Genomic DNA, 26351 nt, shown 5'->3' with positions numbered 1-26351 from the left:
AGGCCAATTTTACTGGAATTTCTCTTGTCATTTAACTGTCTCTCTAACTTTGGAGCTATTACAGCCACTTGAAAAGGGATAGGGGCATCTTTCTTTTGCTGACAACAAATGACTTTGGTTAAGTATTTTTGCACTTAGATACTTGATTGCTAATGCCCATTAAGTCAGGTCCTCTTTTTGTTGTGTCTTGCTGCATAAATAGGTACTTTTCTTATCATTTAGCACCATTCACATAAGTTTGCCCTACTCCTGAAATTGTAAAACACTGGAACTAAGCCATATACCTATAATTTTGCTTTCCCAATGAACTGCAGTAGTTGATGCTAAAATTGTGCTGAAAATTTTGGAAAAAAATTGATTATTGGCTTGAGGGATTAATGTGTTAGACTTTTCAGAAGTAACTGATGCATCAAATTGTACGAACTCAGCCCACTTTGATAATGAGGATTGCAAGCACTACATGTTAGCCTTAAAACCAGTTTTTTACCCTAATTAAAAGGAATATTTTATATTTCAGATAGGCTTTGCAGTATGATTTGGAAAATACACTTATGTGGACAGACAAGGAGAATTTACTGTTGTGATGCATGTGTTAAAGAAACACAAATTTTTTTAGCTACACTTCTTAGGACATCCTGCAGTGAAGAATAAAATCCAGAATTAAAATGTGAAAACTGAACTGTAGCTGAAGAATATCAGATTCTGATATTTAGTTCTGACGTTGCAGTAATGTTGTAATAAAGCATGCTTTTTGTTTTTGCTGGATTCACTGAGTACCCAGCCTTTTGTGGTGCTTCTCAGTTGCCTGGCAGAGCTCAAAGGTGCATGTGGCCTGATGCTTCCTGCCACAGAAAGGTAGAGCTGGCTTTCTTGGAAAAGGGCTCAAGATTGGCATAATTGTAAGATCAGCTGGCTGTTGATGTGTGAATTATTACTTGATGCATTCTGAAGAATTAAAAAGGTGTTTCAGATCCACATTTTCCTGTAAGAGGGGAGATAAAAACTTGTTAACTTTCTCTGTTTCACAAGTGAGGCGTTGATGGAATACCTTCAATAAGGCAGAGGCACGTACCCATACTGTTGCATGCACAGGTTGAAGAGCTGTAGCGGTTCTCATAGAGGTTCTTTTGGATTGTTTGCCAAAGTCTAAAATCCATGCTAAGATAGCCTGTGTCTGAACTATGTCTAATTTGATCATCGATGTCAATCAACAATGAACATCCTGAGTTCCCTACCTCAATCATCAGTGCAACATTGGAAACAAACTGTTTTCTGTTGTGTAATGGATAATTGAACATGGTCTCCTTCCTTTTTCCCCCAGATTATTTCAGACCTTGAGTCTTGGAATGATGAGCTCTCTCAGCAGATGAATGACTTTGACACTGAAGATCTTACAATAGCAGAACAGAGGCTCCAGCATCATGCAGACAAAGCCCTGACCATGAATAACTTGACCTTTGATGTCATCCACCAAGGGCAGGATCTGCTGCAGTATGTCAATGAAGTGCAGGCATCTGGTAAGATGGCTCCTTTGTGCTATTCCAGGCTTTCTAAGAATCATCCAGTTGTCTCTCCACGGGATGTGTGAAAATAACACGGATGCTGGTTAATTGTAAACTGGGGACATGTGGACTCCTTTATGCTCAAATCATTCAGTGGTGTTCATAAGAAGATACTGGCATATAAATGTCATCAGAGTTGGTAGCACTTGAAGGTGTTTAGTTTTTAGAGAAAGGGATTTCACTCAGAATGTCTGTAAAATTAGAGTAAATAAGGGAATGTTAGTTTTATAGGTAGTCAGATCAATGCAATCAAGCAAAGATTGTCAGCTTTCAAGTAATGTCTTCCTTTTTCCTTATGCCCCTTCATTTGATATTTTTCACTGTATATGATTGCACGGGATAAGTATCAGACTTTAAAAACACCCCCATGTTGTACTTCTTAAGAGTGCAAACCCCTATATTCATGTAAGTAAATCCTCCAAAGAATTAGGCTGAACTTGGAGAAGGAGCTAGGAAATGAGGTGTGGAGCAGTTTGTCTCGGAAGCTTTGTGAGTGATTCCTGTCCGACCAACCCCGCTGCAGGTGTGGAGCTGCTGTGCGACAGGGACGTGGACATGGCCACGCGCGTGCAGGACCTGCTGGAGTTCCTGCACGAGAAGCAGCAGGAGCTGGACGTGGCGGCCGAGCAGCACCGCAAGCACCTGGAGCAGTGCGTGCAGCTGCGGCACCTGCAGGCTGAGGTCAAACAGGTACGGCCACCCCGGCAGCCGTGCCCTCCTGGAGAGCTCTGCTCCCAAAAACGCGCGTGGGAGACGCCTCCTGCTGCATCAAGTCTTTCGTTGGGAGCAGGGGAGGCCTTTGGTCACTTGAGAAACTTCAGCTTCTCTTAACATTAAGTGAATTTTTTTAACTTGCATCATCGCTCGATCTTGCTGTGTGGATCTAGAGCAGGAGTCCTATGGGATTAGCTGAGAGAGCTAGGGATGTTTAGCCTGGAATAAAGGAATCTCAGGGGGGACCTTATCACTCCTGCAACTACCTGATAGGAGGGTGTATCATAGTAGGAGTTGGATTCTTTACCCAGATAATAGGATAGGGCAAGAAAATAAGTCCTCAAGTTGTGCCAGAGGAGATTTAGATTAGATATTAGGGAAAATTTCCCCACTAAAGGGGATTTTAAGCACTGGAACAGGATTGGAGGCACCATTCCTGAAGATATTTAAAAGATATGTAGATGAGACACTGAGACATGCTTTAGTGGTGGGCTTGGCAGTGCTAGGTTAACAGACTTGATGGTTGTAGAGGTTTTTTCCAACCCAAGTTATTCTGATATTCTGTAAATACAAGTCAAGTATTTGAAGTATAGAGTGATTTGAGCTAAAGTTAAACCCATGCTCTTACCATCTGTATGGTGATGAACAACAATGCTCAGTCAAAGGCCCTGCACACTGACTTCCGGGTCTCTTGTTTGAAACACCTACAAATAGTAATAAAATAATAAAGAAGAAAAACAGCTTTGCTTCTCCTGGCGATAAATTAGCAAGTTTTGAGGTCTTCATCTGATACACACATAACCCTTGGATGATTTGAGATGTGGACAAAGCCACTGAAGTAAGTGAGAGTTTAAAAAAGAAACAAGACAATAGAAAAGGTAAGAGTTTTTTATCTTGCTCAGACTTGGCAGCATCACAGAAGTTTGCTATAGTCTGTTGTGTTACTGTGGCCCATAATGAGACTGAATGACAACTCTCAAATTGCAAAGTAATATGAAAGGGGTCCCGCTAGGACTAGAAGTGAATAGAAGGTTCCCAAAGTGTTTTCAGGCAGTGGTTGGTTGCTCTACATTAGCAGATGTAAAGTTTCTGTGTGGTCTTGAATTAAAGGAATGCAAAAACTTGGTAGTTGACTGCTGTCAGTGCAATATAGACATCAGTCAAGTACTTGATGTTCTATTTCAAGGCTTTGCATACTCTACTGAACTGTGCTGAATCTGCCTTAGCACTTACTCGTCTTGGTAAGTGCAGATTGGAAATTCCTCCTTCCATGTGAGTAATGGTTGAGATAAAGTTGTTGCAGATCAGGATAGTTTCTGTACTCAGTTGCATTTTATCTTGAAGATGAAGGGGAAGAGTGCACATCTGCAAAGGAAGGAAAAATTAAAAGAAATAATGCCATCTGAGGCACTCTCATCCTTTTATGGTATGTCAGTGTGTTTGGGTGGGATGGGTTAGTAAGAAAAATAATTTGTTAATTTCCATGATACTAAAGTAGTATTCAGTAAAAGAACAGAATATAGCTGTTTGGTAATATTTCCAACTAATATAAATAACTAAATAGTTATTTATATTGCATGCTCTCACAATAAAGTGAGAGTGCTATGGTCCACTAGCTTTGTTTGTATGCAAGTTAAAGTTACAAAAAACACATGTGTTTAAACCTGTGTTTGTTTAAACACATGTGTTTGAAACAAATGTTCTGTATTTTGGCAGAAACGGGAAGATGATGAACATCATGGATTTTAGAGGAATACCTCTCTAAAAAGAAATTTCTAACTTTTTTGAACCACTGCTAGCCCTGACTGAAACTGAAGCTAAAATTTAGATTCTTAAGAAAGTACTGGAAAAGTTTATCCTAAAATAAAGGTATAGGCAGTACATTAACATAGCCAGCTGTCTTTTCTTGGTAGACTGGGATTTGGAAGAAAAAAGCATATTCTATTTTGTATTTCTAGAGCACACCTCTACCAAGTGGGATTTTATGATGAATTATGATGAATTAAATGATATAATATGTGTGAACTTTCAGACAATCACACATGAACATGTAGCTGAGAGAAGGTTCGTGTATTACTTTTCCAGATTTTAATGTACAGATTCACCTGCAGTACTTGCCCAGCCTGAGGCCTGAAAATTGAATGGAGCTCAATCTGAATGTTAACACATTGTCTCATAGGATTTCTTTTGAGCCCCTTGGAATGCTTTGAGGATAAAAACTCTTAGTTTTGAGATTACAATTGCCTTTTCAATAAACCACATCTGATTTATTTTTATGTTTATTAAACATGATTAAGGAAGCATGATCTTCTCCTGTCTCTTCTGCCCTAGGAAAAACTATATAGGTTAGCAGGTCACAGTAGGTGCTTTACCTGAGAGTAAAATGAAGTGGTAAACCTCCTCTTCAGTCTGTGTTATTTGTGTTTTGTTGCCTGAAGCAGTGAACACATGATTTTCCCATTCAGTTACTGTGATTTTCTCTTAGATTTATTGTTGATGAGCTGGGTGTAAGCATGTTTATTATGTAGATGGGATACTGTCTCCATAGCAAAAATTCTAACAGTATTTCCATTTAAATTCTTCCTGCCAAAGCAACATTACTGCTCTTTTATTTTCACACACACACACACGCACGCACATGCACACACACACATACATTTATATAAAATACGTAAAAATATGTAGCTTGTCATGTGAAGAGGTTAGACTGGAACACTGCAGGAATTTAGACAAATACTTGCAAAGATTCCCTTCCACACTAGGTAGTTAAAACCTTATGCTTAATGAATTTTTATCAAATACACACAGAGAGTACACAAAAACATTCAGTATTGCTTCTTCCTTAACTCTTGTGCCAGTTCTGCTTTGTGGCATTGAAGTTTTGTATATCAAGCCTCACGACTAGGAGGAAGTAGAAGAGCCAGAAGACAAACAGGTTTAAAGAAAACCTGCAAATAATTTACTTGTCAACTTGATGTGTAATAGGTGCAGAAAGGGCAAAAGCAGATAGCAAATTACAGTGTAGAAAAACCATGGAAGACAGGGGGAAGAGAATGCTGACTGAAATAAAAGAGACAGCTGTATGTGGGGAAAGCAACATGGAAAGGAAAATGTGACCACTTTTTTACAGGGCAGGGACATATGAGTAGGTGGAGGCAGAGTAATATTTATGAGAATGTCTGTCTCATGCAGAACTCCAGCTGCATGTTTGCCAGACAAACCTCCTTTATTAATCACCTAACATACAGCTGTTGGATTACTTACTGCTACAATCACTCCCAACTACTCACTGTGTAGAGCGAATGCTTTGCTGTACATAAGGTCAAAATCCCTACCAAGCTTCAAACCCGATCCAGTTGGTTTCAGTATGCTCATTAAGTCTTTTCAGTGCAATGTTTTCTGCTGTTCTGATCATGGTGTATGTTCTTGGATATATAGCTATGTGTTCATATATGTACAGTAGTGTAGAGATACTTCAGCCCTCAGGAGTACCTTAAGCTGCTTTGTGTTTTCACTGGCAAATCTTTTAGCTTGGTGCTTGAGCTCTGACTATCCCAAAATACTGCTCAGGAAGGGTATCCTGGCACTCCATGTAGTGCCATATGGATATGAAAACATAGCTAAGACAGCAGACTGAAGCAGGTTGTCTTGTGATCATGTTTAGTTACAGTCAAAAATATGTCCAAGAAACTAGTCCTAAATCAAGTATTTATCTACAGATCTACCTATCTGACCTTTTCAAGTGCCCCAAATGACCCAAATTCTGTCTCTTTTCCACACTTTTGCTGATGCTTTTCTAGCCTGTTGAAGGCTGTGAGGGGAAAGATGGGGATTGTGATCCACTCAGACAGGGAGGTGGTGGGAACATGAACATGCCAACAAACCCTGAAGGCAGCACCCCTGGAAGGAGAACAGGCTCTCTATTTCCTAATGCTTATATTTTCCCTTGAGTCACAGCAGAAGGAAAGGGAGAGTACTGCTGGCAAATTTCCTCCTGTGAGTTTCACCAGCTTGTGTACTTGCACCCTGACCTGCACCAAGCAGGAGGACGTCTTTGTGTTTGAAATGGCATGTTCTGTTCTAGCTGTTGCTGCTGTAAATAATGGGATGCCAAGTCAAGAGGAACTTTCAATTGGTGCTGCTTAAGCATTCTCCTTCATTAAAACTCTCTGAAGAGGGCTACATGTATAAGAACCCTAAAAAGGTGTGTTTTGTTACACCATACTTGGAAGAATTACTTTTTAAGTTAGAGAAGGAACCTAGAATAATTTTCTTAAGACAAAATAAAAATAAAAAAGGAATTTGAAAAAAAAAAATCAACTACTTCTGTGTTCTTGCAGACAATTTATTTGTCCATGTATAGTTTCTATCTGCAGTCTGTTGGACCCATCTGCTTCCCTCAGAAGCTGCTGTTTTTCGTGCTCCTGAGGCTTACCCAGGCCTTCTCCCCGAGTGTTAAAAATCTGCTGGTGTCTTATCAATTTAGGAACTCCCAGTTTCTTTCTTAGTCCCTTTTGTGTGCCCCCAGACTGTGATCTGCAGGTGTCACCTTTGCAGTAGGAGAGGTTGTTCCAAAGCTGGAGCCATCTTCCCCTTGCTTGCAAGGCTGCACTTGACCCAGTGCTTTCTCCCCAGAAGAGCAGAATGTGCACCCAGTTACACATCTGGCATGTCCTCCCTTCTACATTGTAGACTTACTCTTTTCTACAGACTTGCAGAATTTATATAGGAGAATTCAAATACATGCTATCAGGGTGGAAAAAAACCTGTTAGCACTTCATTGTGCTGACAGAAATGGCAAAACCTGCATTAATAATACAACAATGTCACAATCTGGGTAAGTGTAAATCAGAGGGTGAGATTGTGGTGCAGATTTGAGGGAATGGATGTTGTGTCAGGAAGGCTAGACCTCACTTGCTTCAAGCTGACACATTAGAGTGTACTTGGTATGTAGACCAACACGTGCCTTTCAGGTTGTGAGGAACTGTGTTTTAATAGGTCATTTTCTTGGGCTCTGCCCATGTTCCCAGTCTGCAAGTGGAGTCATACCATCCTGATGCATTAGCGCATTAATGCTGTAATTGGTAATGTCATGTGTGGATCACTAGATGAGAATATTTAGTGTTAAGAACTAAGTGATTTGGTAGTTAATACATTTATTAGCAGTGGTCAAAGGTCTAAATCAATTAGTAGGAAAAAGTTAGAAAAACTGGGGAAGTTCAAATCAACTGGGCCTAAAGAAATTCACTCTGGAATACTAAGAAAGCTGCCATTGTTTCCAAACATCAGGAGATTGGATGAGATTCTGGAGGCCTGAAACTCAACATCTATTTCTCAATAGTGGAAAACTCAAGATCTATTTCTCAAAAGTGGAAAAAGACTAGCTGAGGGAGGATTATAGGTCAGCTAGTTTAACACAGTTCCCAGGAAAAATATTGAAACAAGTAGATCATTAAACTTGAACAGGTTCAAAAGGAGAAAAGGCTAACACAGGTCAATTAATAATACCTTTACATTGATAAATTTTGTCAGATTTTTTAATCTGACAAGGCAACAGCTCTTCTGGGAGGGGTGGAAAAGTAGTATCAAAGCTTTTAAAATAGTGCAGCTCAGTCTGTCTGGTCCTAACTTACTATGAGAATGTCATATGAGACTAAATTACCAAGAGTGATAACTTGCTGAAAAAACATATTCAGTAACAAAAGTTATTAAGAAACTCTCAGTGAATTGGAAAACAGATTTAAAAATGAAAAAAAAAATTGTATTTGTCTGTGTTTGGATACTACTGGTTCATGTTCTCAGTCAGAAAATCTACGTGTTAGCAACTATGCTATTAAATTTGAAGTTAAAAGCAGGAGCAGCTGGAAAAGGGGTTTGAGTTCATCAGAAGATGCTGGATTACAGTTCAGAATTATCTTGATGGGAGAATGGGAGAACTGTGCTTTAAGAAGGATATGAGTTTGAATAGTGAAAAATACAGAGCATGATGTTCTGGAAAGAATAATCAGCTGAATAAATACAGGGGTAATTACTGGCTGGGCAGCAGTTCCATAGAAGAGTTGTACAGATGACAGCAAATAACCTGAATTATGTCCCATTTTACTCACTATTTGAAAAATTATGACCAAGTCATGGTTATCAACTGAAGAGAGCTCATAAAAGAGCAATGTTCTAGAAAAATAAGGTGACTGACTTCACGTGGGAGAGATTGAAGAGACTGTGGTCAACAAGATAAGAGGAGTCTAAAGGAAGGAATCAGATAATGTTCCTGATAGAGAGAGGTGAGGGAAAAACAAAACTGATGCAAAGAGGGAGAAAATTGTTTTTTTTTTTTCCTTCTACTTGGTTTTTTTTGAGAGAGGTTGAAAAAGTTGCATGTTCCTGCTGTTGATAAGGAACATGTAAGGTGCACTCCTGAGGCTTCTGCCCAGCCATGGATTCTTCTGGTTTCACTGGGCACATCAAAGAAGGCACATTCTGAAAAATTAAAGTCTTCAAGCAGTTAGAAGCACACTCAATGATCACATTTTCCTCAACATTGCTGTTCAAAATTATATGCATACTTTTTACTAAGCTATAGATCCTCAATTTGCATTGCTGACACTGGCTTTCACGCAACTAGTGCTTGTAACTCATTCCAGCTTTTCAGGTGACAGAGGCAGTATTCAGAAGCACAACCTTCTTCAGGCCTGAACTGAAGCCACAAGCATGTAGTAGTTGACTGCAAGCTGTGAGTTGATAGCTCAGTGAAATTGTACTGAATGTCACTCACTGTGCATACTCTATAAAATTCACTGTAGTATGTAATTAACAAATTATTTAGTTATCACTTCCAGTGCTGATGTGACCCTAAATGTTTTTGCCCCTACAGTGGTGCTTTTTTGCTAGTTGGCAGTGGAATTGCACATTTCACGGTCCTCTCTTTTGTTACAGGTTTTGGGCTGGATTCGAAATGGAGAGTCAATGTTAAATGCTGGGCTCATCACTGCTAGCTCTTTGCAGGAGGCAGAGCAGTTACAGAGGGAGCATGAGCAGTTTCAACATGCAATAGAGGTAAAAGCACCATTTCAGTGACCATGGCCTTGTATTTACAGTTCTCTGTAAATAGTACTCTTGGATTTGTGCTACAGTATTTGCAGTTTAGGAAAAGCTGTTGAATTCATGGCAAAGAGACAAAAACACTTACTGAGAAGCTAATATTTGTTCTTATTTATTTTGAAGCTGCAGTTCCAGGTGAACATCTTCTCAGTGCCTTTTTGCATCTTTATAAAGTGGTAGCTGTTAAGAGCAATTTTGCTGAAAATAGTGTTTTCATTTGTTTTTCCTTTCCTAGAACATAACTTGTAATTCTAAATGTAAAATAAATTAAGAATAAATGGACTAGGAAGCAGCAGTTTTGTGTATTCTGAGGTCATCCTTTAATATTTCCATTTTTGTTTGAGAGTAGGTTTCAGTGAAACTTCTGTGTGGTGGTGTGTCAATCCCCCTGCCATGGCTTCAAGCTAAACTTCTCTGATTGGTCATATTGCTGCAAAAAAATAGGCAGGGTTCTTAAGATTGATTGAAGTGCAGTATTATTTGCTTACATGCCCTACTGAGTAACTTAGTGATAATATTAGCAATGTTATGATTGCTTGGGTAGGCTATTTTCAGAAGTACTCTGCCTTGCAGTAACTCTTTAATGTTATTTTCCTGTTTGGTAGAACTTTATGCTTCCGCTCTCTTGATTTTTTTTTTTAATTAAAGTTTGCACTATATGCCCCCTCATTTTGAGGAGCTTTGGTAACTCTGAAGTATAAAAATTATGAGACCTCTAGGTGTTTGTCAGTTTAAGAATAAATTATCAGGAAGCTTAAAAATCTGTGTTTCCTAGGACATTCTTTACTCAGATATAAAAATACTTCGTAGTATTATTATACCCCTGAATACTTCTATATTATTTGGTTTTAGGCATGTATTTCTCTGCACAGAGAAAAACAGATTAAAAAATTTGCTTACAGTCACTAGACAGTTGTCTTTTTTATTGATCTGCATGCCTGCACCTTTCTTTGCTCACTACTGATGTGCAAAAGACTGAAGTTAAAGCTGTAAAGATTGCCAGAATAAGATAGATTTCTGTCATCATCTTTTTTCTCACTGTGGAGGGAAAGAAAATCAAACTGAAATTCATAATTGCAACATCAGCATAGATACATCACATGTAGCTTAATGCCAGATAGTAACTATTTGTTAAGAACTGCTGTTTAGTGTTGATTTGATGATAAATCTCTACAGGATTTATTTCCTCTGTATTTGCATAGAGAAGTCACACAGTAACTAGTGTCAGACAGTCATTTTTAGTTGATGGGTGTTTGTGCATGTATAGAAGTGTCATTGACACAGTGGAAATGTGAGCCTCTGAGGTTTTCAAATAAATGAACTGAAGTGCTCCACTGAACTCGTGACTTCTCACCTCTTGTCAGAAAACACATCAAAGTGCCCTGCAGGTTCAGCAGAAGGCAGAGGCAATGCTGCAGGCTAATCACTACGACATGGACATGATCCGCGAGTGCGCAGAGAAGGTCGCTTCCCACTGGCAGCAGCTGATGCTGAAGATGGAGGATCGTCTCAAGCTTGTGAATGCCTCTGTTGCCTTCTATAAAACTTCTGAACAGGTACAGAAATGCAAAAGGTTTGCCTTTGTCAATTCCTCAGTGTGGCATAAAACAGCATTACTTGAAAAAATGGTTGATGAGGTTTGGTTATATTTACTCATCTGATGGCTAGTTCTGGTTTTTGTGTGGGAGTCAGAGAAAAATCAGTTTCATCTACTTGTGCACAGAAAAGTTTCGGGGGAAGTTGGCAAGGTTGCCTCCTCTGCAGCCATAACTTAAGCCTATCCAGAACTATGCAGTCACAGAGGCAGAGAAAGATGAACAATTTTAGGAACAGCCTCTGAGCCCTTCCACATAAGCAGGCCAGTGCTTGTAAACCTACAGCCAAAGTTTGTTGCCTTAAGTCCCAGTCAAAATGTGCCAGAAGCTAGAGGGTACATATAAGGGTTAGATGAGTTTTCTTTTTTTGAGGCCTGAATTTTGATTTTGATTTTTTTGCCTTACTGAATTGGACTTCTTTTTCCTGAAAGGTGTGCAGTGTGCTGGAAAGCCTGGAGCAAGAATATAAGCGAGAAGAAGATTGGTGTGGGGGAGCAGACAAACTGGGCCCCAACTCTGAAACAGATCATGTTACTCCCATGATAAGCAAACACCTGGAGCAGAAGGAAGCGTTTCTGAAGGTAAGGTTGGGGATTTTTTGCGGTCTCCTGTATCGTGGGAAGCATGCAGGCAAACAGCTCTTACAGTGCTGACATGGCTGTGGAAAGCAACAGTGCCCATCCCAAACTACAGGTATGTCCCCAGCTGCAAAGATGTGGGAAATGGTGTGTTAACTGCTTCTGACAGTGATAAGGAGAATAGTGCCAAGTGCATACAATTGTAGCCAGTTTTATAAATACATTTCCTGTTGAACTTGAGTAGATGTCAGATCTCCCAGTGTGACTGAAGAGGAATTGGAAGTCACTGCTTTGAGCAGCTGTCACTCTAGAGAATGCTTAAAGGCTGCTGCTTTGAAAGAGGAGTGAAAGTCACACAGTGCCATTGCTGCCTGTGCATCAGAACAGCTCTCAGATGTTCTGGGACAACAGAGGAATACGGAAGGAGGAAATGGGTAGACAGGCATCTGGGATTATTGGGTTTTGTGTAATAGTCTTCAGATGAATGAAAGATTTTTGTTCCAGCTAATGTCCTAGTGAAGAAGATTATTGATCATACTGAATTGTGCAACATGTGCTTGCAGAGTAGTATAACTAACTTTGTGATCAAAGACATTTTCCAGCATGACCATGAAAGACTACTAAGAGAATAAAACTTTTTTGTTAGAGACCTTGTTCTCAGTACGCAGATTACAACACTCCAAAACATATTAACAGAACTCAAAGTATACAACCTAATAGATCCTTCTGCAGCTGGCATGAATTACTAATCTTTGTGTTAAAATGGTATGAGAAATTACTTAGTATCTTTGTTACTGTATCAAACCATTCTACCTTCATCTAACCTTTTACAGTAGCATTCTATAATTTGCATGTTAAAAATGAAGCAGACAACCCATATGTAGTATTTGATATTTGTTAAGATGAAAATGGCAACTGAGCTGACTGCTTGCAATATAGTGGCAAGGACTGAAAGCTCTCAAGGCTTTGCCTTCATATTTTAAGAGCAGATATTACTATTTTAGCACTTTTGGTTTCACTTCAGCAAAACATTCACTTTTTGTTTAAAGTACTGATGGATGTTTTGGAATATGCAGGTAGTTACACAGCCATGTGCACTGTTTACACAGTAAGCAGCTTCAGGTGGCACCTGGCACATTCAGTAAGCAAACTTCTCTGTGAACTCTGAGTCATGCTGAAAGCCCTAGAGCAGATAATTGCTTTTCAGGTTCTTCAGAAAAGATGAATAGCATTTTATTAATCTATTTTATTTATTTTATTTGTATTTGTTCATCTGCTTTGTTTTTTCTCTGCCAGGTAATTTGTAACTGCTATTGGCAGAATATCGGTTCTAATAGTTGGCTTGCCTTGGCTTACTTGTAGAAGAGATTTAACGTGCAATGTTTTCCAAAACTGAAGAGGGTAACAAAAAAGAGAGTTAGGAAGATCTTTAATTTCTTCTGCATGTTTATTTGTGCATCTTCAAACAAAGTTGTACCTCTGACTCTCTAGGCCTGCACACTGGCTCGGAGGAATGCTGATGTCTTCCTGAAATACCTGCACAGGAACAGTGTCAACATGCCAGGGATGGTGACACACATCAAAGCACCTGAACAGCAAGTGAAAAGTAAGGGGCTTCTTGTTCTCTTTCTTCTCACAAGAATGTGATCATGTGCTGTGGTGTGTGTGGGGATAGGGCAGTGAAGCCTGCCCAAGTGGAAAGAGTTCTGTCAGGCTTAACAGGAAACAAATTGCTTGCACACTTTGAAGGCGCTGACAGTCTTCAAAGTCTCTTATACTCAAATGAAATTGCTTGGAATTCTTTTATCTGCTACTTACACCTAATCTTCTTTCTATTTGAAACTCAAATGTGTTGCTTTTATTGAGACAATGAAGTAGTAAACTTCCACATGATAATGTTTGGTCTGAAGCCAAATGGGAGCTGATCAGTGTAAGCTTATTCACTGTGTTGGTGTCAGGCATTCTGCAAGTTCCCTGGGAGTGCCAGTGTGATAAGAGGTTATTGCTTGTACGATGCCCTTGAGCTCTTCAGAGAGTTTGAATCAGTGTTGAGGAACTTCATGAAGTATGGGGTAACTTACATCATGTTTTAACTGTATGTGTGGACAGGCAGTAGCTGAGGTGAAGCTGGAAAGAGCTACTACGTGAAGTTTGGCTTTTGCTAAGATTAATAATATGTAGTACGGCTTTAGGGGGTAATAAGCACTCCAGGGAATGGAGAGAGAGAGATCTGTGGGGCTTTGAGGGACAAAAGTACAAAAATTAATAGGGTATGCATAACTGCTGGGTGTGGTAGCAGAACAGAGATCAGTGAGATTCAGAAGTAAATATTGCATTTTAATAATTTAATTGCCAGTCATATTCTGCTCTATGCATTTTGAAACTGTGACTGAACACTCTGGCCACACTACAGTCTCAAAACCAGAGAAGTCTAATTTTTAATTTAATGCTGTTTGCACCTACCCAAAGGGGAGTTATGCATATGATGTAGCCAGACTCAAGAGCAGCATGGCAGTAAGTCCAGAGTAAAAGTTGCAGCAAGAAAAATTCTGAATGGGAGAAAATTACAGCAAGATGGATTAGAGCAGGTAGCCCAGAGAGGTAGGAGGAACTGTACCCCTAAGAATTTTTAAAACTTAGTTGAACAAGCCCCTGGAAAACTTTAAAGTTAGTGGTGCTTTGAAGAGGAGATTAAAACAGATGGCCTGCAGAGGTCACTTCCGCACCAATTTACTTGATGACTCTATTGGAAAAGGACATGTTCACTTTAAATGCAAGGGGTGAACAGCTCATTGTTTTTCCTCTGTCCCCAACATTTCTAGAACTGTACAAAACAAAATCTCAACACAAATGCCAGCAGTATCAATATCTGAAGCTGACATTTGTCACTTAGTTCTTCTTTCAGTAAGAGACAAAGAAAACAGAGTAGAAGAAAGCAGGAAGTTGTAGCTACCACACTTACTGAATATTAGACCATTTTTTTTTTAAATTCAGTTTTGAAATCTGTATAGGAACAGTCATTCTGAGAAAGGTAAATGTGCTTATATGAGGAAAGAATAGAAAGATCTCTACTAATGGCCTTTAAGAGTAATAATTACATATCAGAACCATTGTGTTATGCATGTTCTGCATACATTTAAAATTCTGGATGAGTGATACATGTTTAGAAAGCAACAAAAAACCAACAAAAATCCCCAGGTAGAAAAAAAATAAGCTGTTCCCTCCATAAACCATGTAATTTATGCTTCTGAGAATTAAACATGAGTTAAGATAGAGCTAGTGGGGACTCCTTCCTGTTAGGTCTCAATGGTATGGTGGTAGCTGACCAAATGATAAAAATGTTCACTCTGTTCTTCCTGTTCAAATATACGTGTCAAGAAAAAAAGATATCTCCTTTCACCTCTTTTCTAAATTGAGAAAAAAAATTGAGTGTTTATTTTCGTGAAAGAGAGGTTACAGATGTTCTAATAGAGCATTACAACTCAGATGTATGCTTGAGACTGGCAGACTGCAATCAGTATATAGTTTATAAATTAATGCCTTAAAAACTTGAGTAAGCTTTGAGTTCCTGCAGAACTGCTGAACATTTTTCAAAAACCTCATTCAGTGGCATACTTAATCCTTATTCCCAGATGCAGATTAAGTTATCTGGAAAACTGATGTCTTAATCTAGGCAAAGTTTAGCTAAGCATATGCTTCATGGGGAACAGGAATTGCAGTGGCACTGAACTCTGAGAGGTGTCCTTATGTCCCTGCACACCAGTGTAAATATTTTCTGTGATATGCACTTAAGGGTACCCAATCATTGTCTCACTTAGGAAGGAACTGTGGCCTAAAACTGTGCTGTGGCAGGTGGACTGAGTTGGTGACAATTCCTGTAAGCTCAGAGATGAGAGCATCTTCATCTTTGCTTCTACTGCTAAGGTTGTGTGCATCTGTGTTACCTGTCTGCTGTACAGGCTGCAACTGAGCGTGGTTCAGGAACTTGTCCAATGGTGCTTATATTTTTAGATAGGTTGATAGAAGGATGCATAGAGACACCTGAGAGCTCTTTGAGCCTGGAGAAGAAGCTGAAAGTTTAGGGAACAGTACTAACAAATGTTGGAATCAAAGTAAATAACAGCAACAGGGACTGTGGTTCAGGTGGCTTGAGATACAGAGATGCTTTTCCAAACCTAGCCTTAAATATTGATGTTTTATAACTTCCTTAGAGTAGTTTATAGCATATTTTTTCTTCTATTTGCCAGTCCAAGAAGTTAATGGCACTAACACTAACAGTGCCCAGCCAAATATCTCTCACTGCCTTGCCATCTGTATCATGTCCTCACAGAACAAATGCTGTTCCAATTTGCTAAATTCACCTCACTTGCTCTTTGTCAGAATTACTTTGCTTGCGTCACTATCAAGATGTCTCTTTTCGTATGGTGTGTCCAGTTGGGTGTGTTGCATTGTACAATGATAATTGTGTCCCACCCACTCCACCTCCCTGCCTCCTGAAATCTGGCATATACTCTGAGCAAGTGTTTTGGAGGTGACATAAGGCAGAAATTAAACTGAGAAAGCAGGGGAGGCTCACAGCAGATCAGCTCATAGCTTGGCATATGAGGGGAGCCTGACCAGCAAAAAATAAAACCTTGGCCACAGTGACCACATTCCAACGAAAAGCAAATTCTGGGTGATCTCAGCACCCTGTGGCAAGTGGGAATATGGTGCTTGTAAGCAGAAGGATGTTGGCAGTGATGCAGACAGGTTTCATAATCCTCAGGGAGGCTGTGACAAATGGTTGTGTTTGATCCCAGATCTCTGATGAGGTAGACAAAGATGTATTTCCCCTCAGGCTTCCTGTTATTTGAGCTTCTCTTGTCAAACTGTTTCTTGGAGTTGTTAGCTTTTGGGTTGCAAAGCATGGTGGACTTGCACAGTGGGACAGCAGAATGCAGAGACCATAAGACACCTAGCATCTGAGAGCCTTCACTTGTAATTATGGATCATGGAAAATAGTCAGCTCTGGGTATAAGTAGAAAAGCAAGTAGTGTTAGTGTAAAAAGACTTTTTTATGGTCTCTTCTGCTGGACGTCTCTTTTGGCTCTGTGCAATTGCAACAGAATCACCTGGTAGAGACATTGAGTGTCCCATTCCCCTGTGCTCAGCTTGCCCTCCCAGGTTTGCAGTAGCTACAGAGTCAAGTAGGGCTGCTGCTCTGGAAGCAGCAGTGGGTAAAGTGAGCTTCACAGGAAACTGCTAGTATTTCTTTTTTTGATGGAAAAACCATAAACATGAAAGAAGCAGAATTCAGATAAAGTCTTTGCACATTGTAAGCACAAGGTCTTTGCTAGGAAGAATTTAAAAGGTTGGACATGTGGGATTTGGATGTGAGTTTTCTGATACTCAGCAATAACAAACTGTGGAGTTAATTATTTGATTACCTGGAAGTTGTGTCAAGGTTCAGTGAACATTCATATTTAACAAGTCAGCTTACTTATGCTGCATTTGATCTTGTGGTGACCTGAGGTTGTACATTTGTTCATCTGCATTTAATCATTAAAATACTTCATAGGAGACTAATATATTAAAAATTCCCTTTTTTAACTTCAAAATAATATATTAAGCATGTTGTGATTACTTTTGCGTGCTTATTCTTTCTGAGGAAGCCCCATCAAGTGCCATCTTTATCAGCCTACATTTTCAATCCTGCTATAAGCAGTGGCAGTCCCCTTGTGAAAAATATTTGAGAAGAAAAAACCACGTCGGTAGTAAGTTTTAATTGCATCTCTAGTTTCTTTAACCAGTAGTTCTGTAAGTAATGAAAAAGGAACACTCTGTGTTTCATTAGTATCAGGAAGAAAAGCAAAACAAAGACTAACAGAGCAAGTGTATAGTAAATTCTACAATGTAAAGTACTTTTATTCTCCTGATTTTAGTGTGATATTTTAAATTTGATTGTCATAAACTCTGTTTTCATTTCTTCAGATATCTTGAATGAGCTCTTCCAGAGGGAGAACCGTGTGCTGCATTACTGGACCATGCGTAAAAGGCGTCTTGATCAATGCCAGCAGTATGTGGTGTTTGAAAGAAGTGCCAAACAGGTGAGGGTTTCATATAAAAATCCTCTTTGGTATGGTCAGGGGTTCACTGTCTTCTCACAATAACAAATTTGTCATTCACTTCAATATTTCAAATGGTTAAAACATCAGAAGGATTGAAGTAGCAAATTGAATTCTTTGCCTCCCCTTTAATACAGAACAACTAAATCTGGTGAGGCAGTGTGTCTGTAAGTGTTGTAACTTAAAGGTGATGTTTTGCTTCTACCAGCTTCGTCTGGTACTGGCAAATCTAATTTCTGCAAGCTTATGTTTGACAAATTGTTATGCTTGTTAACTTTTACACACACAGCTAATTTGTCTGGGGAAATTACAGGCAGCAGCATTTTTCTCAGATGTTGGAGGAAAAATATCTTATTAAGTTGATTGGCAGTTCTAGAAATCTGACAAGTTGGATAACTCATTAAACAATAATAACTGAATTACTGTGATTTTTCAATTCTTTGTATTTGGTTTCATGGTTTCCTGCATGATAGATACACCTCTTGGTATTTTGTTGAATTTATCAGTCTGAAAAGAACTATTAAGTAACTACCTCACACACAAAAAAAAATTCCTTTGCTAATCAAGACACATGTCTTAAAAATAAGTAGGGGGTTCAAGGCAGAAGTGGTAAGTGATGGTTTTTTAGTTGTTGGGGTTTTTTTTAACTGATTATAAGACAAAGAAAGGAAGCTATCTATTCCTGTTCTGCAGAAAATTACACAATGCCCATAGTGTAAAATATAGTCAGATCCTCTTGAAAGGGCTCAAAAACCTAATCTTTTTTTTCTTTCTGACAGCTAATTTAGACAAAAGTTTAAATACTGTTGGTCTGGTTTGCTCTCTTGAATGAATTCTCCAGTCTGCCTTTCATGCTTTCACAAAGAAATTAATGCAGAATGCATCTTGGAGTGAATTTGAAGTCTGATACTTCTTTAAAACAACATCACCATCTCTTCCCTACCCCCCTGCCCTCACCTCCCCGCCCTACTTTTGAATAACCTTAATTTAAACCTCTGACAAGCACATGATCTACTTGTTTTTGTATAGAGATTACTAACCAACAGTCAAACACTGGTGATAAAGATCTGTCAGCATTTTCATTGTAAATCCCATTTTTCAGCAATCACCAGTTCAGTCATCAAAAAGCAAAGCGAACCAAACCATATATGGGACTCCACAGTGATCAGCCAAAAAAATGGAAGTGTTGCTGTCTTGATTTAGATGTCTTTCTGGAATTTGGAAGAACCTGTTCCTTGTGCTTTCAGAACTTGATGCCCTTGTGATGGAAAAGATACCATAACAGTTTGCAAGAACAGGGTTAGATTCTCAAATCCTTTCAGAGTTAAGGGCTTACCTGATCCCTAAACTGATTCCTCCAGTTCTTGTAGTGATACCTCAGGTGAAATAGAAACTGATCTAAAGTGTAGGAATTTAGATCATGTCGAACATTCTGTTATATTGTGCCTCTAAAGAGCTGCCAGCAAGTTACAAAAAGACAACATCATTTTATTCTCATGACAGGGGGATTGGAACTACACTACTTTTAAGTTCTCTCCCCATCAAAACCATTCTGTGATTTGGGGAAGGGCAGCTTTTTGTTTATCATTCATTCTAGCACTATGTTATAAACCCACTAAAAAAAGGCAGAGAAGTATTAAATGTTGTTGGTAATATGGTAGCCATGCTGTGCCTGTCCATATCAGTCTTCACTTGCAAAGATTGACATTGGAATGACAACATGTGTCATAGAGGTGGTTGGTTGCAATGTTGCTTTTTTGACAGAAGTCCAACAGTTGTTCCATCAGCAACTTTTAAAAGTATAGGCCCCTCTTATCAGGCTTGCACCTGCATCAGTATGTGACTAAGAAAATGGCATCTGGCATTCACATTCGGTGTTGAATTTTGAAGGCTTTCTACTAATTTCAGATTTTGCACCAAGAAGGAAAAAACATTTGAAGTGGAAGTAACAGAATCAGTGTTGTTTCATCACAGTTTTGATGAGCTTAAATCATTGGTGAAATTATAATACAGACAGTGCCTTTTCTGATTTAATGTAAGGATATGTGTGTGAAACATACATTTCTACTGTCCACCAGGATAAATCTTTTCCTGTTCTTGCTAGTGTGGATAGATAATGCTCATAATTTCAGGTTATCCTTTCAGGAGAAGAGTGAACACCCACCAGCATTCTACTACTTTTTCTCTTGGGTTATTAAATTTTTGCCTTGTGTTCTGTGTATTTACTGAAGATACAGAAGCTACACATGCATTTAGTAATAAGGTGGTTCTAAGCAAGCTGTGTAAAACTCTTTGAACATCTGCTATTGGCTTTTTCAGAGACGAGAAGTTTCTAAGCTCCCATCCCTCTGCCTGCTGCTGTAGGAAGCCTGTATTGAGAGCTGCAGGACAGTTGTCAGTTAGATTTTCACTGTTATGCAGCAGTTGGAGACAGCTCTTGCTTTTTTCAGGAGCCAGAGATTCCTCACGACCACTGAGTTATGCTTAAAAGGGCAGCAGGTAATGTGGGTAAATCATAGATAATTACAAAGATGAGCATTTTTCATAATAGTGAGCAAATGAAGTGTCAGATGTGGAAGGGAAACAATCTTAGTTTGCAGTTCTTTGTTCTTGTTTTTTTTTCTACTTATACATACATAAATTGCTTTAACTGAGACATCTCACTCTTCCTTCTCTGCTGCAGGTTTTATTTTGAGGAGCACAGACCACACTTTGTGAGGCTGGAATACATGCCAGCAAAAGTGATAGTTAAATCTTACATGCTTGTAAAGCTTAGCCTGTACACTTGGTGGTCTTATGCACATTTTTACATGTTGGAACTTGTATATTTCTGAGCATGGCTGTCCCATGTGGCACCAAAAAAGGGATTTTTTTTTCCTTTTTCCTCAGCTGAGGAAAGTATACTATCAAAACTATGAACATAATTAGTTAAAACCTTTTAATAGTGAACTGCTGTAGTCCTGCAGTAGTGGACTTCCCTGAAGTGTTTGGATTCGTACATAATTTTTAATTCTCAAATCATTGCTTCATAGTCTGTGTGAATTATTTCAGAGTTATGAACTATTTGGTATTGTAGAGGTATTAGATGATTGCTGCAAGTGACAAAGAGTAAAATTCACCTGTGGCCAAACTGTGTGTGTGAAATACTGATTACAGATGGTTTCTGTTGGCAAAAATATATTGTCTTTTCTCTTACTTTTCTTCATTAATGCTTTATTTAGGCTCTGGAATGGATTCATGACAATGGAGAGTTTTATTTATCCACACATACTTCCACTGGTTCCAGTATCCAGCACACTCAAGAGTTGTTAAAAGAACATGAAGAGTTTCAGATCACAGCAAAGGTAAAATAATTTTTTTTAATTATCACAAAATACTTAGAGTTGGAAGGAGCCCCTGGAGATAATTAGTCCAATCACCCTGCCATGAATAGGGTCCCCAAGAGCAGGTTACACAGGAATGTGTCCAGGTGGGTTTTGAATGTCTTCCCAGAGGGAGAGACTCCATGACATCCCTGGGCAGTCTGTTCTGTGCCCTGCCACCCTCAGCGGAAAGAAATTCTTCTTCATGTTGAGATGGAACTTCTTGTGTTCTAGTTCATGGCTGTTAGTCCTTGTCCTGTCACTGGGCATCACTGAAGAGTCTGGTATCATCGTCCTGATAGCTACGTTTGAGATATTTTGTATTTTGGTGAGATCCCCTCTCACTCTTCTCCAGACTAAACTGGCCCAGCTCCCTCAGTCTCTCCTCGTTAGAGAGGTGCTCCAGACCCCAAACCATCTTTGTGTTGCTCTGCTGGACCCTCTCCATTAGCCCCTTGTTTTTCCTGAACTGTGGAAAGCAGAATTGAAAACAATACTCCAGATGTGGCCTGATTGGGGTCAAGAAGAGTGTCAGGATCACCTCCCTCGAGCTGTGGCCACACTTTTCCTGATGCACCCCAGGATACTGTTGGCCCTCCTGGCCACCAGGGCTCTGCAGGCTCATGCTCATCCACCAAGGCTCCCAGCTCCTTCTCCACAGAGCTGTTACCTAGTAGATGAGCCAACAACCTCTGCTAGTACTGGGGCTATTTTCCCCAGGTTGCAGGACCCTGCCTTAGCCCCTGTTGAACTTCAGTAGATTCCTCTGCCCAGCTCCCCAGCCTATCGAGCTCCCACTGAGGCAGCACAGCTGGTCCCCCCAGTTTCATATCATCAGCAAACTTGCTGAGGGTGCATCATGTTCCTTCTCCAGCTTGTTGATAACCAAGTTGAGTAGAAGTTGAATTATGTAAGATTTGAAACAAAATAAAACAACTGAATTCCCCTTGCCCATCAAAAAAATCCTCCAAGGATGTGTCCATCAAGATCTGTTTACTTGCAGTGGCTTTCTGTCTGTATTTCTGCTGAGAATAGAATAAAACAGAAGATAAGGAGCAGATACTCATTGTTACTGGAGCTCCATGAGCCCCATGTGCTGTTGATTTCTCATGACAAAATCACAGTGAAGTAGCTTAAAAATGTTTTCAAATGTTTCAGGGCCTTTGATTTCCACTTCCATATCTTCATGATTGTGGATTACTGAATGTTCATTGAGGATATAAAATACAACAAGCTGTATTATTATTCAAGCTGTATCTTCTAATTATTAATTAGAAGATATTAGAAAAATTAGAGCTTTATTTGTTAGGTAACTCATTTTATTAAAGGATTCTGTGCTTCTCCTGTAAACCTTTTTGAGTCAGACAGCAGAATGTTATTCTGCATCTCTGGAGGCCTTTACAGGCCTGAGGCTGTAAAGTTGTCACTCCTGAGGCTTTCCAGTTTTCCCATGTGAAAGACAGACAACCATTGCATGACTGAACTACCTGAGTTTGTAGCCTTGTCTTGTCTCTGTTTTATGTGACCACCTGTTCACACTGTCACCCGTTTCTCCCTCTGGCTCTCCAACCTTGATAGAGAAATAATCGAGCCCAGGAAAGTAAGCAAGTGTTCATTTGTCTGAAGGATCAGCTCAGAAGAGACTTGAAGATGGAGATCGTCAAGGGACATGTGGGAAGGGAGAAAAGAAAATCCAGAAAGAACAGAGATCACTTTTGATGTTCAAACCTGGATTTCCTTCTGTTTGATCTTTGCTTCAGACTTTGATTTCCTGGATCCCTTCCAGTATGCAGAGCACCACTACTCCTCCTTATTCCCTCTTTCAGCCTGCAGATGACATTGGTGCCCCTTTTGAAAGGATGTTGTTTGTGTCACTCCCTTGGCATTTTGCTACCTGTTGGGAGGATATGTTAGCCCTTGCTAATTCCATACTGAAAAGAAATGCTTGGATGAGGGACCATTAGGGAATGAAAAGAATTAAGAGAGGACAAACTTGATTTTTTCAATAATGTACGAGTCAAGTTTTTATTGACTGTTTTGCTTAACTCCCTGCTAGTAAGGGCCCTGACTGTACACTCCACTCATGACAGAGAGGTGGATGTGTAAACTCATCCATTGTGGATGATTTATGATTTACATGAAAGAAACTGCATAATCTTAGGCAGCCTGTCATTTGGGAAAAGCATTTAGAGATTTGGTGATAACTACTTGTTTCTCTTAGTTTCTCTCAAACAGTTCTGTGCCAACAAAGCATAATATAGAAAAGATTTAAAGAATTCAGTCTTCATCTGTTAAAGAGTAAAACATATAACAAGACTTACTTCCATCTCAGCATTTCTGGGGGGTCAAAAGGAGGTAGATTCTTGGGACTGTTGGCCAGGTCTAATATCAGAGCTTCAGTGGTAATGAAAAAAATACCCTCTTTGGCATGAAAATGCCTTTGTATTGATGCAAGAGTACTCATGCTGAAAGGCTTGCCTAGCAGAATTTAATCTCTGGGTTAGATATGAAGCACATATTTCAAAGAAAAATAAACAATCTGCTTCTAGTCATGTAATAATAAAGCCTAAGGAAACCTACATTAATCTTGTGCTATTTTTAATAAGTAAAAGGTATCTGTTTAAAGGAGTTCTGGGAAGAGAGAGGAAGAAGGTAGCTTCTTCAATTCCTTCTCTAATTGCACTTAGTAGCAGTTAAGCAAAGTGACCCCCTGCATGACAGGTAGAGCTTGTAACTGTTCGATCTTTTCCTGTTTTCATAGCAAACCAAAGAGAGGGTGAAGTTGTTGATACAGCTGGCTGATGGCTTTTGTGAAAAAGGGCATGCTCATGCAACAGAGATTAAAAAATGTGTCACAGCAGTGGATAAGAGGTACAGAGACTTTTCCCTGCGCATGGAGAAATACAGGACCTCTTTAGAGAAAGCTCTGGGTATTTCCTCAGATTCCAATAAATCGGTAAGAGAAATTTGAGTGTGATGACAGACAAACAAGCTTTATTTGCATTTGATTTAGCTACTGTTTTCTCCTGTCTCCTTCCTTAATCAATTCTTCCTTTCTTTAATAAAGAGCAAAAGCTTGCAGCTGGATATAATCCCAGCCAGTGTCCCTGGGTCAGAGGTGAAACTGCGCGATGCTGCTCATGAGCTTAACGAAGAAAAACGAAAGTCTGCCCGCAGGAAAGAGTAATACATTTATTTATTTTTAATCAATGAGAATGCATAAATCAATCCTGATATGAAACAACTGTCATGGCTTGTCTGGCAGCTTAGAAATTATATAAATGGTAAAAAGAGAGTGATAGTACTCAGTACCTCTTATTGCCATTTAGTCACATGCTTGTTCTAGTAGATAATTCTAATATGACAGAATCTTAAACTTTCAAAATTGTTAGACTTCTTTTAATATGCTTTTTTCCTTTTTAGAAATAATGTGAAATAAATGTGTAAGGGGAGGAAGCAAGACAGAAGTTAAATGACTGTAGCAGTGAAAAGTGTTAGAGAAAAAATTGCATCTCCTTCCCCATTTCTTTTTGTCCTGGTTAGTAATGGAGGGATGTTACCTCGTAGGTTTTCTTCCTCTGTAGTCTCTCTTCACATTTCACTTCTCAGATTTTTCTTGCTGCAGTGGAAAAGCAAAAGCTGATGAGGAGAACGATGTGTTCGGGTTATTATGTGTTCACAGTGGTCTAACCCACTGAGATTTGATTATTCTTTCTGTTGTCACCTAAGGTTCATTATGGCTGAGCTAATTCAGACAGAAAAGGCTTACGTAAGAGACCTCCGGGAATGCATGGATGTGAGTTTTCTTTTTTTCACTAATCTTTGAAGGCAGGATTCAATCCGCTGCTCTGTGGTTTTTCCTGGTTTTAACAGCTGAGCACGATTGGTTTGGAATCATAGGATCAACTTAAGTATTCTTACTGCCATTAAGAAGAAACTTAGAATTACATCTGATAACAGCCATTTCAGAATTCACCCTATGTGTTTTGCTTTTGTTAGTATGAATTTCAGTATTTGTTCCTTTCCCAATTCATAATCATGTGGGGAGTTTTTGTTTTAGAGAAAGGGAAAAAGGAGGGGTTTACTTTATTTGCTTTGCTAGCAATAGGGGAGAGCTTGTGCTAATTCTCTTATTATCTGTATCACATGTTCTGCAACTAGCTGACTTTTTGAATAGAAATTCAGTGAGATTCCATGGAAAAGTGCCCAGTAATTGTTCTGCTGAAGCAACTAATGTTCAGTGGTAGCTGTTGCACAAAGCATGAACTTCTAGACTGCAGACATGACCTTGATAAGGAATATCCTGAAGCATTAGAGGTTGTCAAGAACACTATGCATTTTAAATTATGAAGTCTCAGGGACTATGTTAAATTGTCGGTTTTAGAACTTGTATTTCACTGTCAAAATCACAAGGTATATTTGACACAACAGGCACTGTCACAACTGGAGATGATGCTGCTGTATGATCTTTGCCTAGTTTCTAGTTTAATGCATACTTGCAGATACCTGGCTGTGTCTGTTGGGAGTTTATAATCGCTTTTCACACTTTTTTTTTTTTCTGGGCAGACATATCTATGGGAAATGACAAGTGGAGTTGAGGAGATCCCACCTGGTATTGTAAACAAAGAACACATTATCTTTGGAAACATGCAGGAAATTTATGAGTTCCACAATAAGTGAGTGACTTATCTTCCATTTCCATACTACTACTAAATCCAAATGATGACCTGAGGGATTTCCTAGTGAAAATACTATGTATTTCAATAACAAATGCTTTCCCATCAAAAAATTGAAAGATTTTCCTCTTGCATTGCTAAATTACTTCAGCTGTTCCTTTTTGCAGAGAGGTAGGTACACCATTAGAAATTATATTTTTCAGTCTCAGGCATCTTTCAGCATATAAGAGAATTTTGGATACACCAAAATTTTGTTGTAGGTTTATCAGTTGTTCTAAAGAGATGAAAACCATTGGACTCAATAAAATACAAACATAGCACAAACATTAGGGCTCTGTCATTGTTTCACAACCCTCATTCCCAATATCCAAGTGCAGCTGTTAGTGGGAAAGAGTAGGGCTCCCAGCTCTTCTTGGCTCTTAGCTTCTGTAGAGATGCACCAGCATCATTACAATTACTGGAGTACAGAGCATAAAAGAGACTTGTCCACTCCATTTCTTCTGAGTGGAGTGGTTCTTAGGGGGATCTGTGTACAGAAGTCTTGCTCTGAATCTTCCTTCTTTGTTATTTCCTGGTTATGTACACATTTGTATTGGGTTATGATTCTTCGAAGTAATAAAATAAACCTAGTGTATTCCAGACCCCAATTTTACAGTTCTTTG

General features: G+C 39.2%; 1 protein-coding gene across 2 annotated transcripts in view; it reads left to right on the top strand.

Moving 5' to 3' along the window:
- TRIO (trio Rho guanine nucleotide exchange factor) overlaps window positions 1-26351 on the top strand; it is a 245030-nt gene that overhangs the window by 128333 nt on the left and 90346 nt on the right. For both annotated transcript variants that reach the window (XM_063162709.1, XM_063162720.1), the window contains exons 14-25: window positions 1322-1517; window positions 2086-2252; window positions 9210-9329; window positions 10739-10930; window positions 11401-11550; window positions 13039-13153; window positions 17518-17633; window positions 20873-20995; window positions 23775-23969; window positions 24081-24196; window positions 24743-24809; window positions 25580-25689. In XM_063162709.1, coding sequence (XP_063018779.1) covers window positions 1322-1517; window positions 2086-2252; window positions 9210-9329; window positions 10739-10930; window positions 11401-11550; window positions 13039-13153; window positions 17518-17633; window positions 20873-20995; window positions 23775-23969; window positions 24081-24196; window positions 24743-24809; window positions 25580-25689 — 1667 coding nt within the window. The remainder of the gene's footprint in view (window positions 1-1321; window positions 1518-2085; window positions 2253-9209; window positions 9330-10738; window positions 10931-11400; window positions 11551-13038; window positions 13154-17517; window positions 17634-20872; window positions 20996-23774; window positions 23970-24080; window positions 24197-24742; window positions 24810-25579; window positions 25690-26351) is intronic.

This window comes from Melospiza melodia, chromosome 1 (assembly GCF_035770615.1).
Source record: "Melospiza melodia melodia isolate bMelMel2 chromosome 1, bMelMel2.pri, whole genome shotgun sequence".
Classification (NCBI taxonomy): Eukaryota; Metazoa; Chordata; class Aves; order Passeriformes; family Passerellidae; genus Melospiza; species Melospiza melodia.
This window is presented reverse-complemented; position numbering and strand designations above follow the sequence as displayed.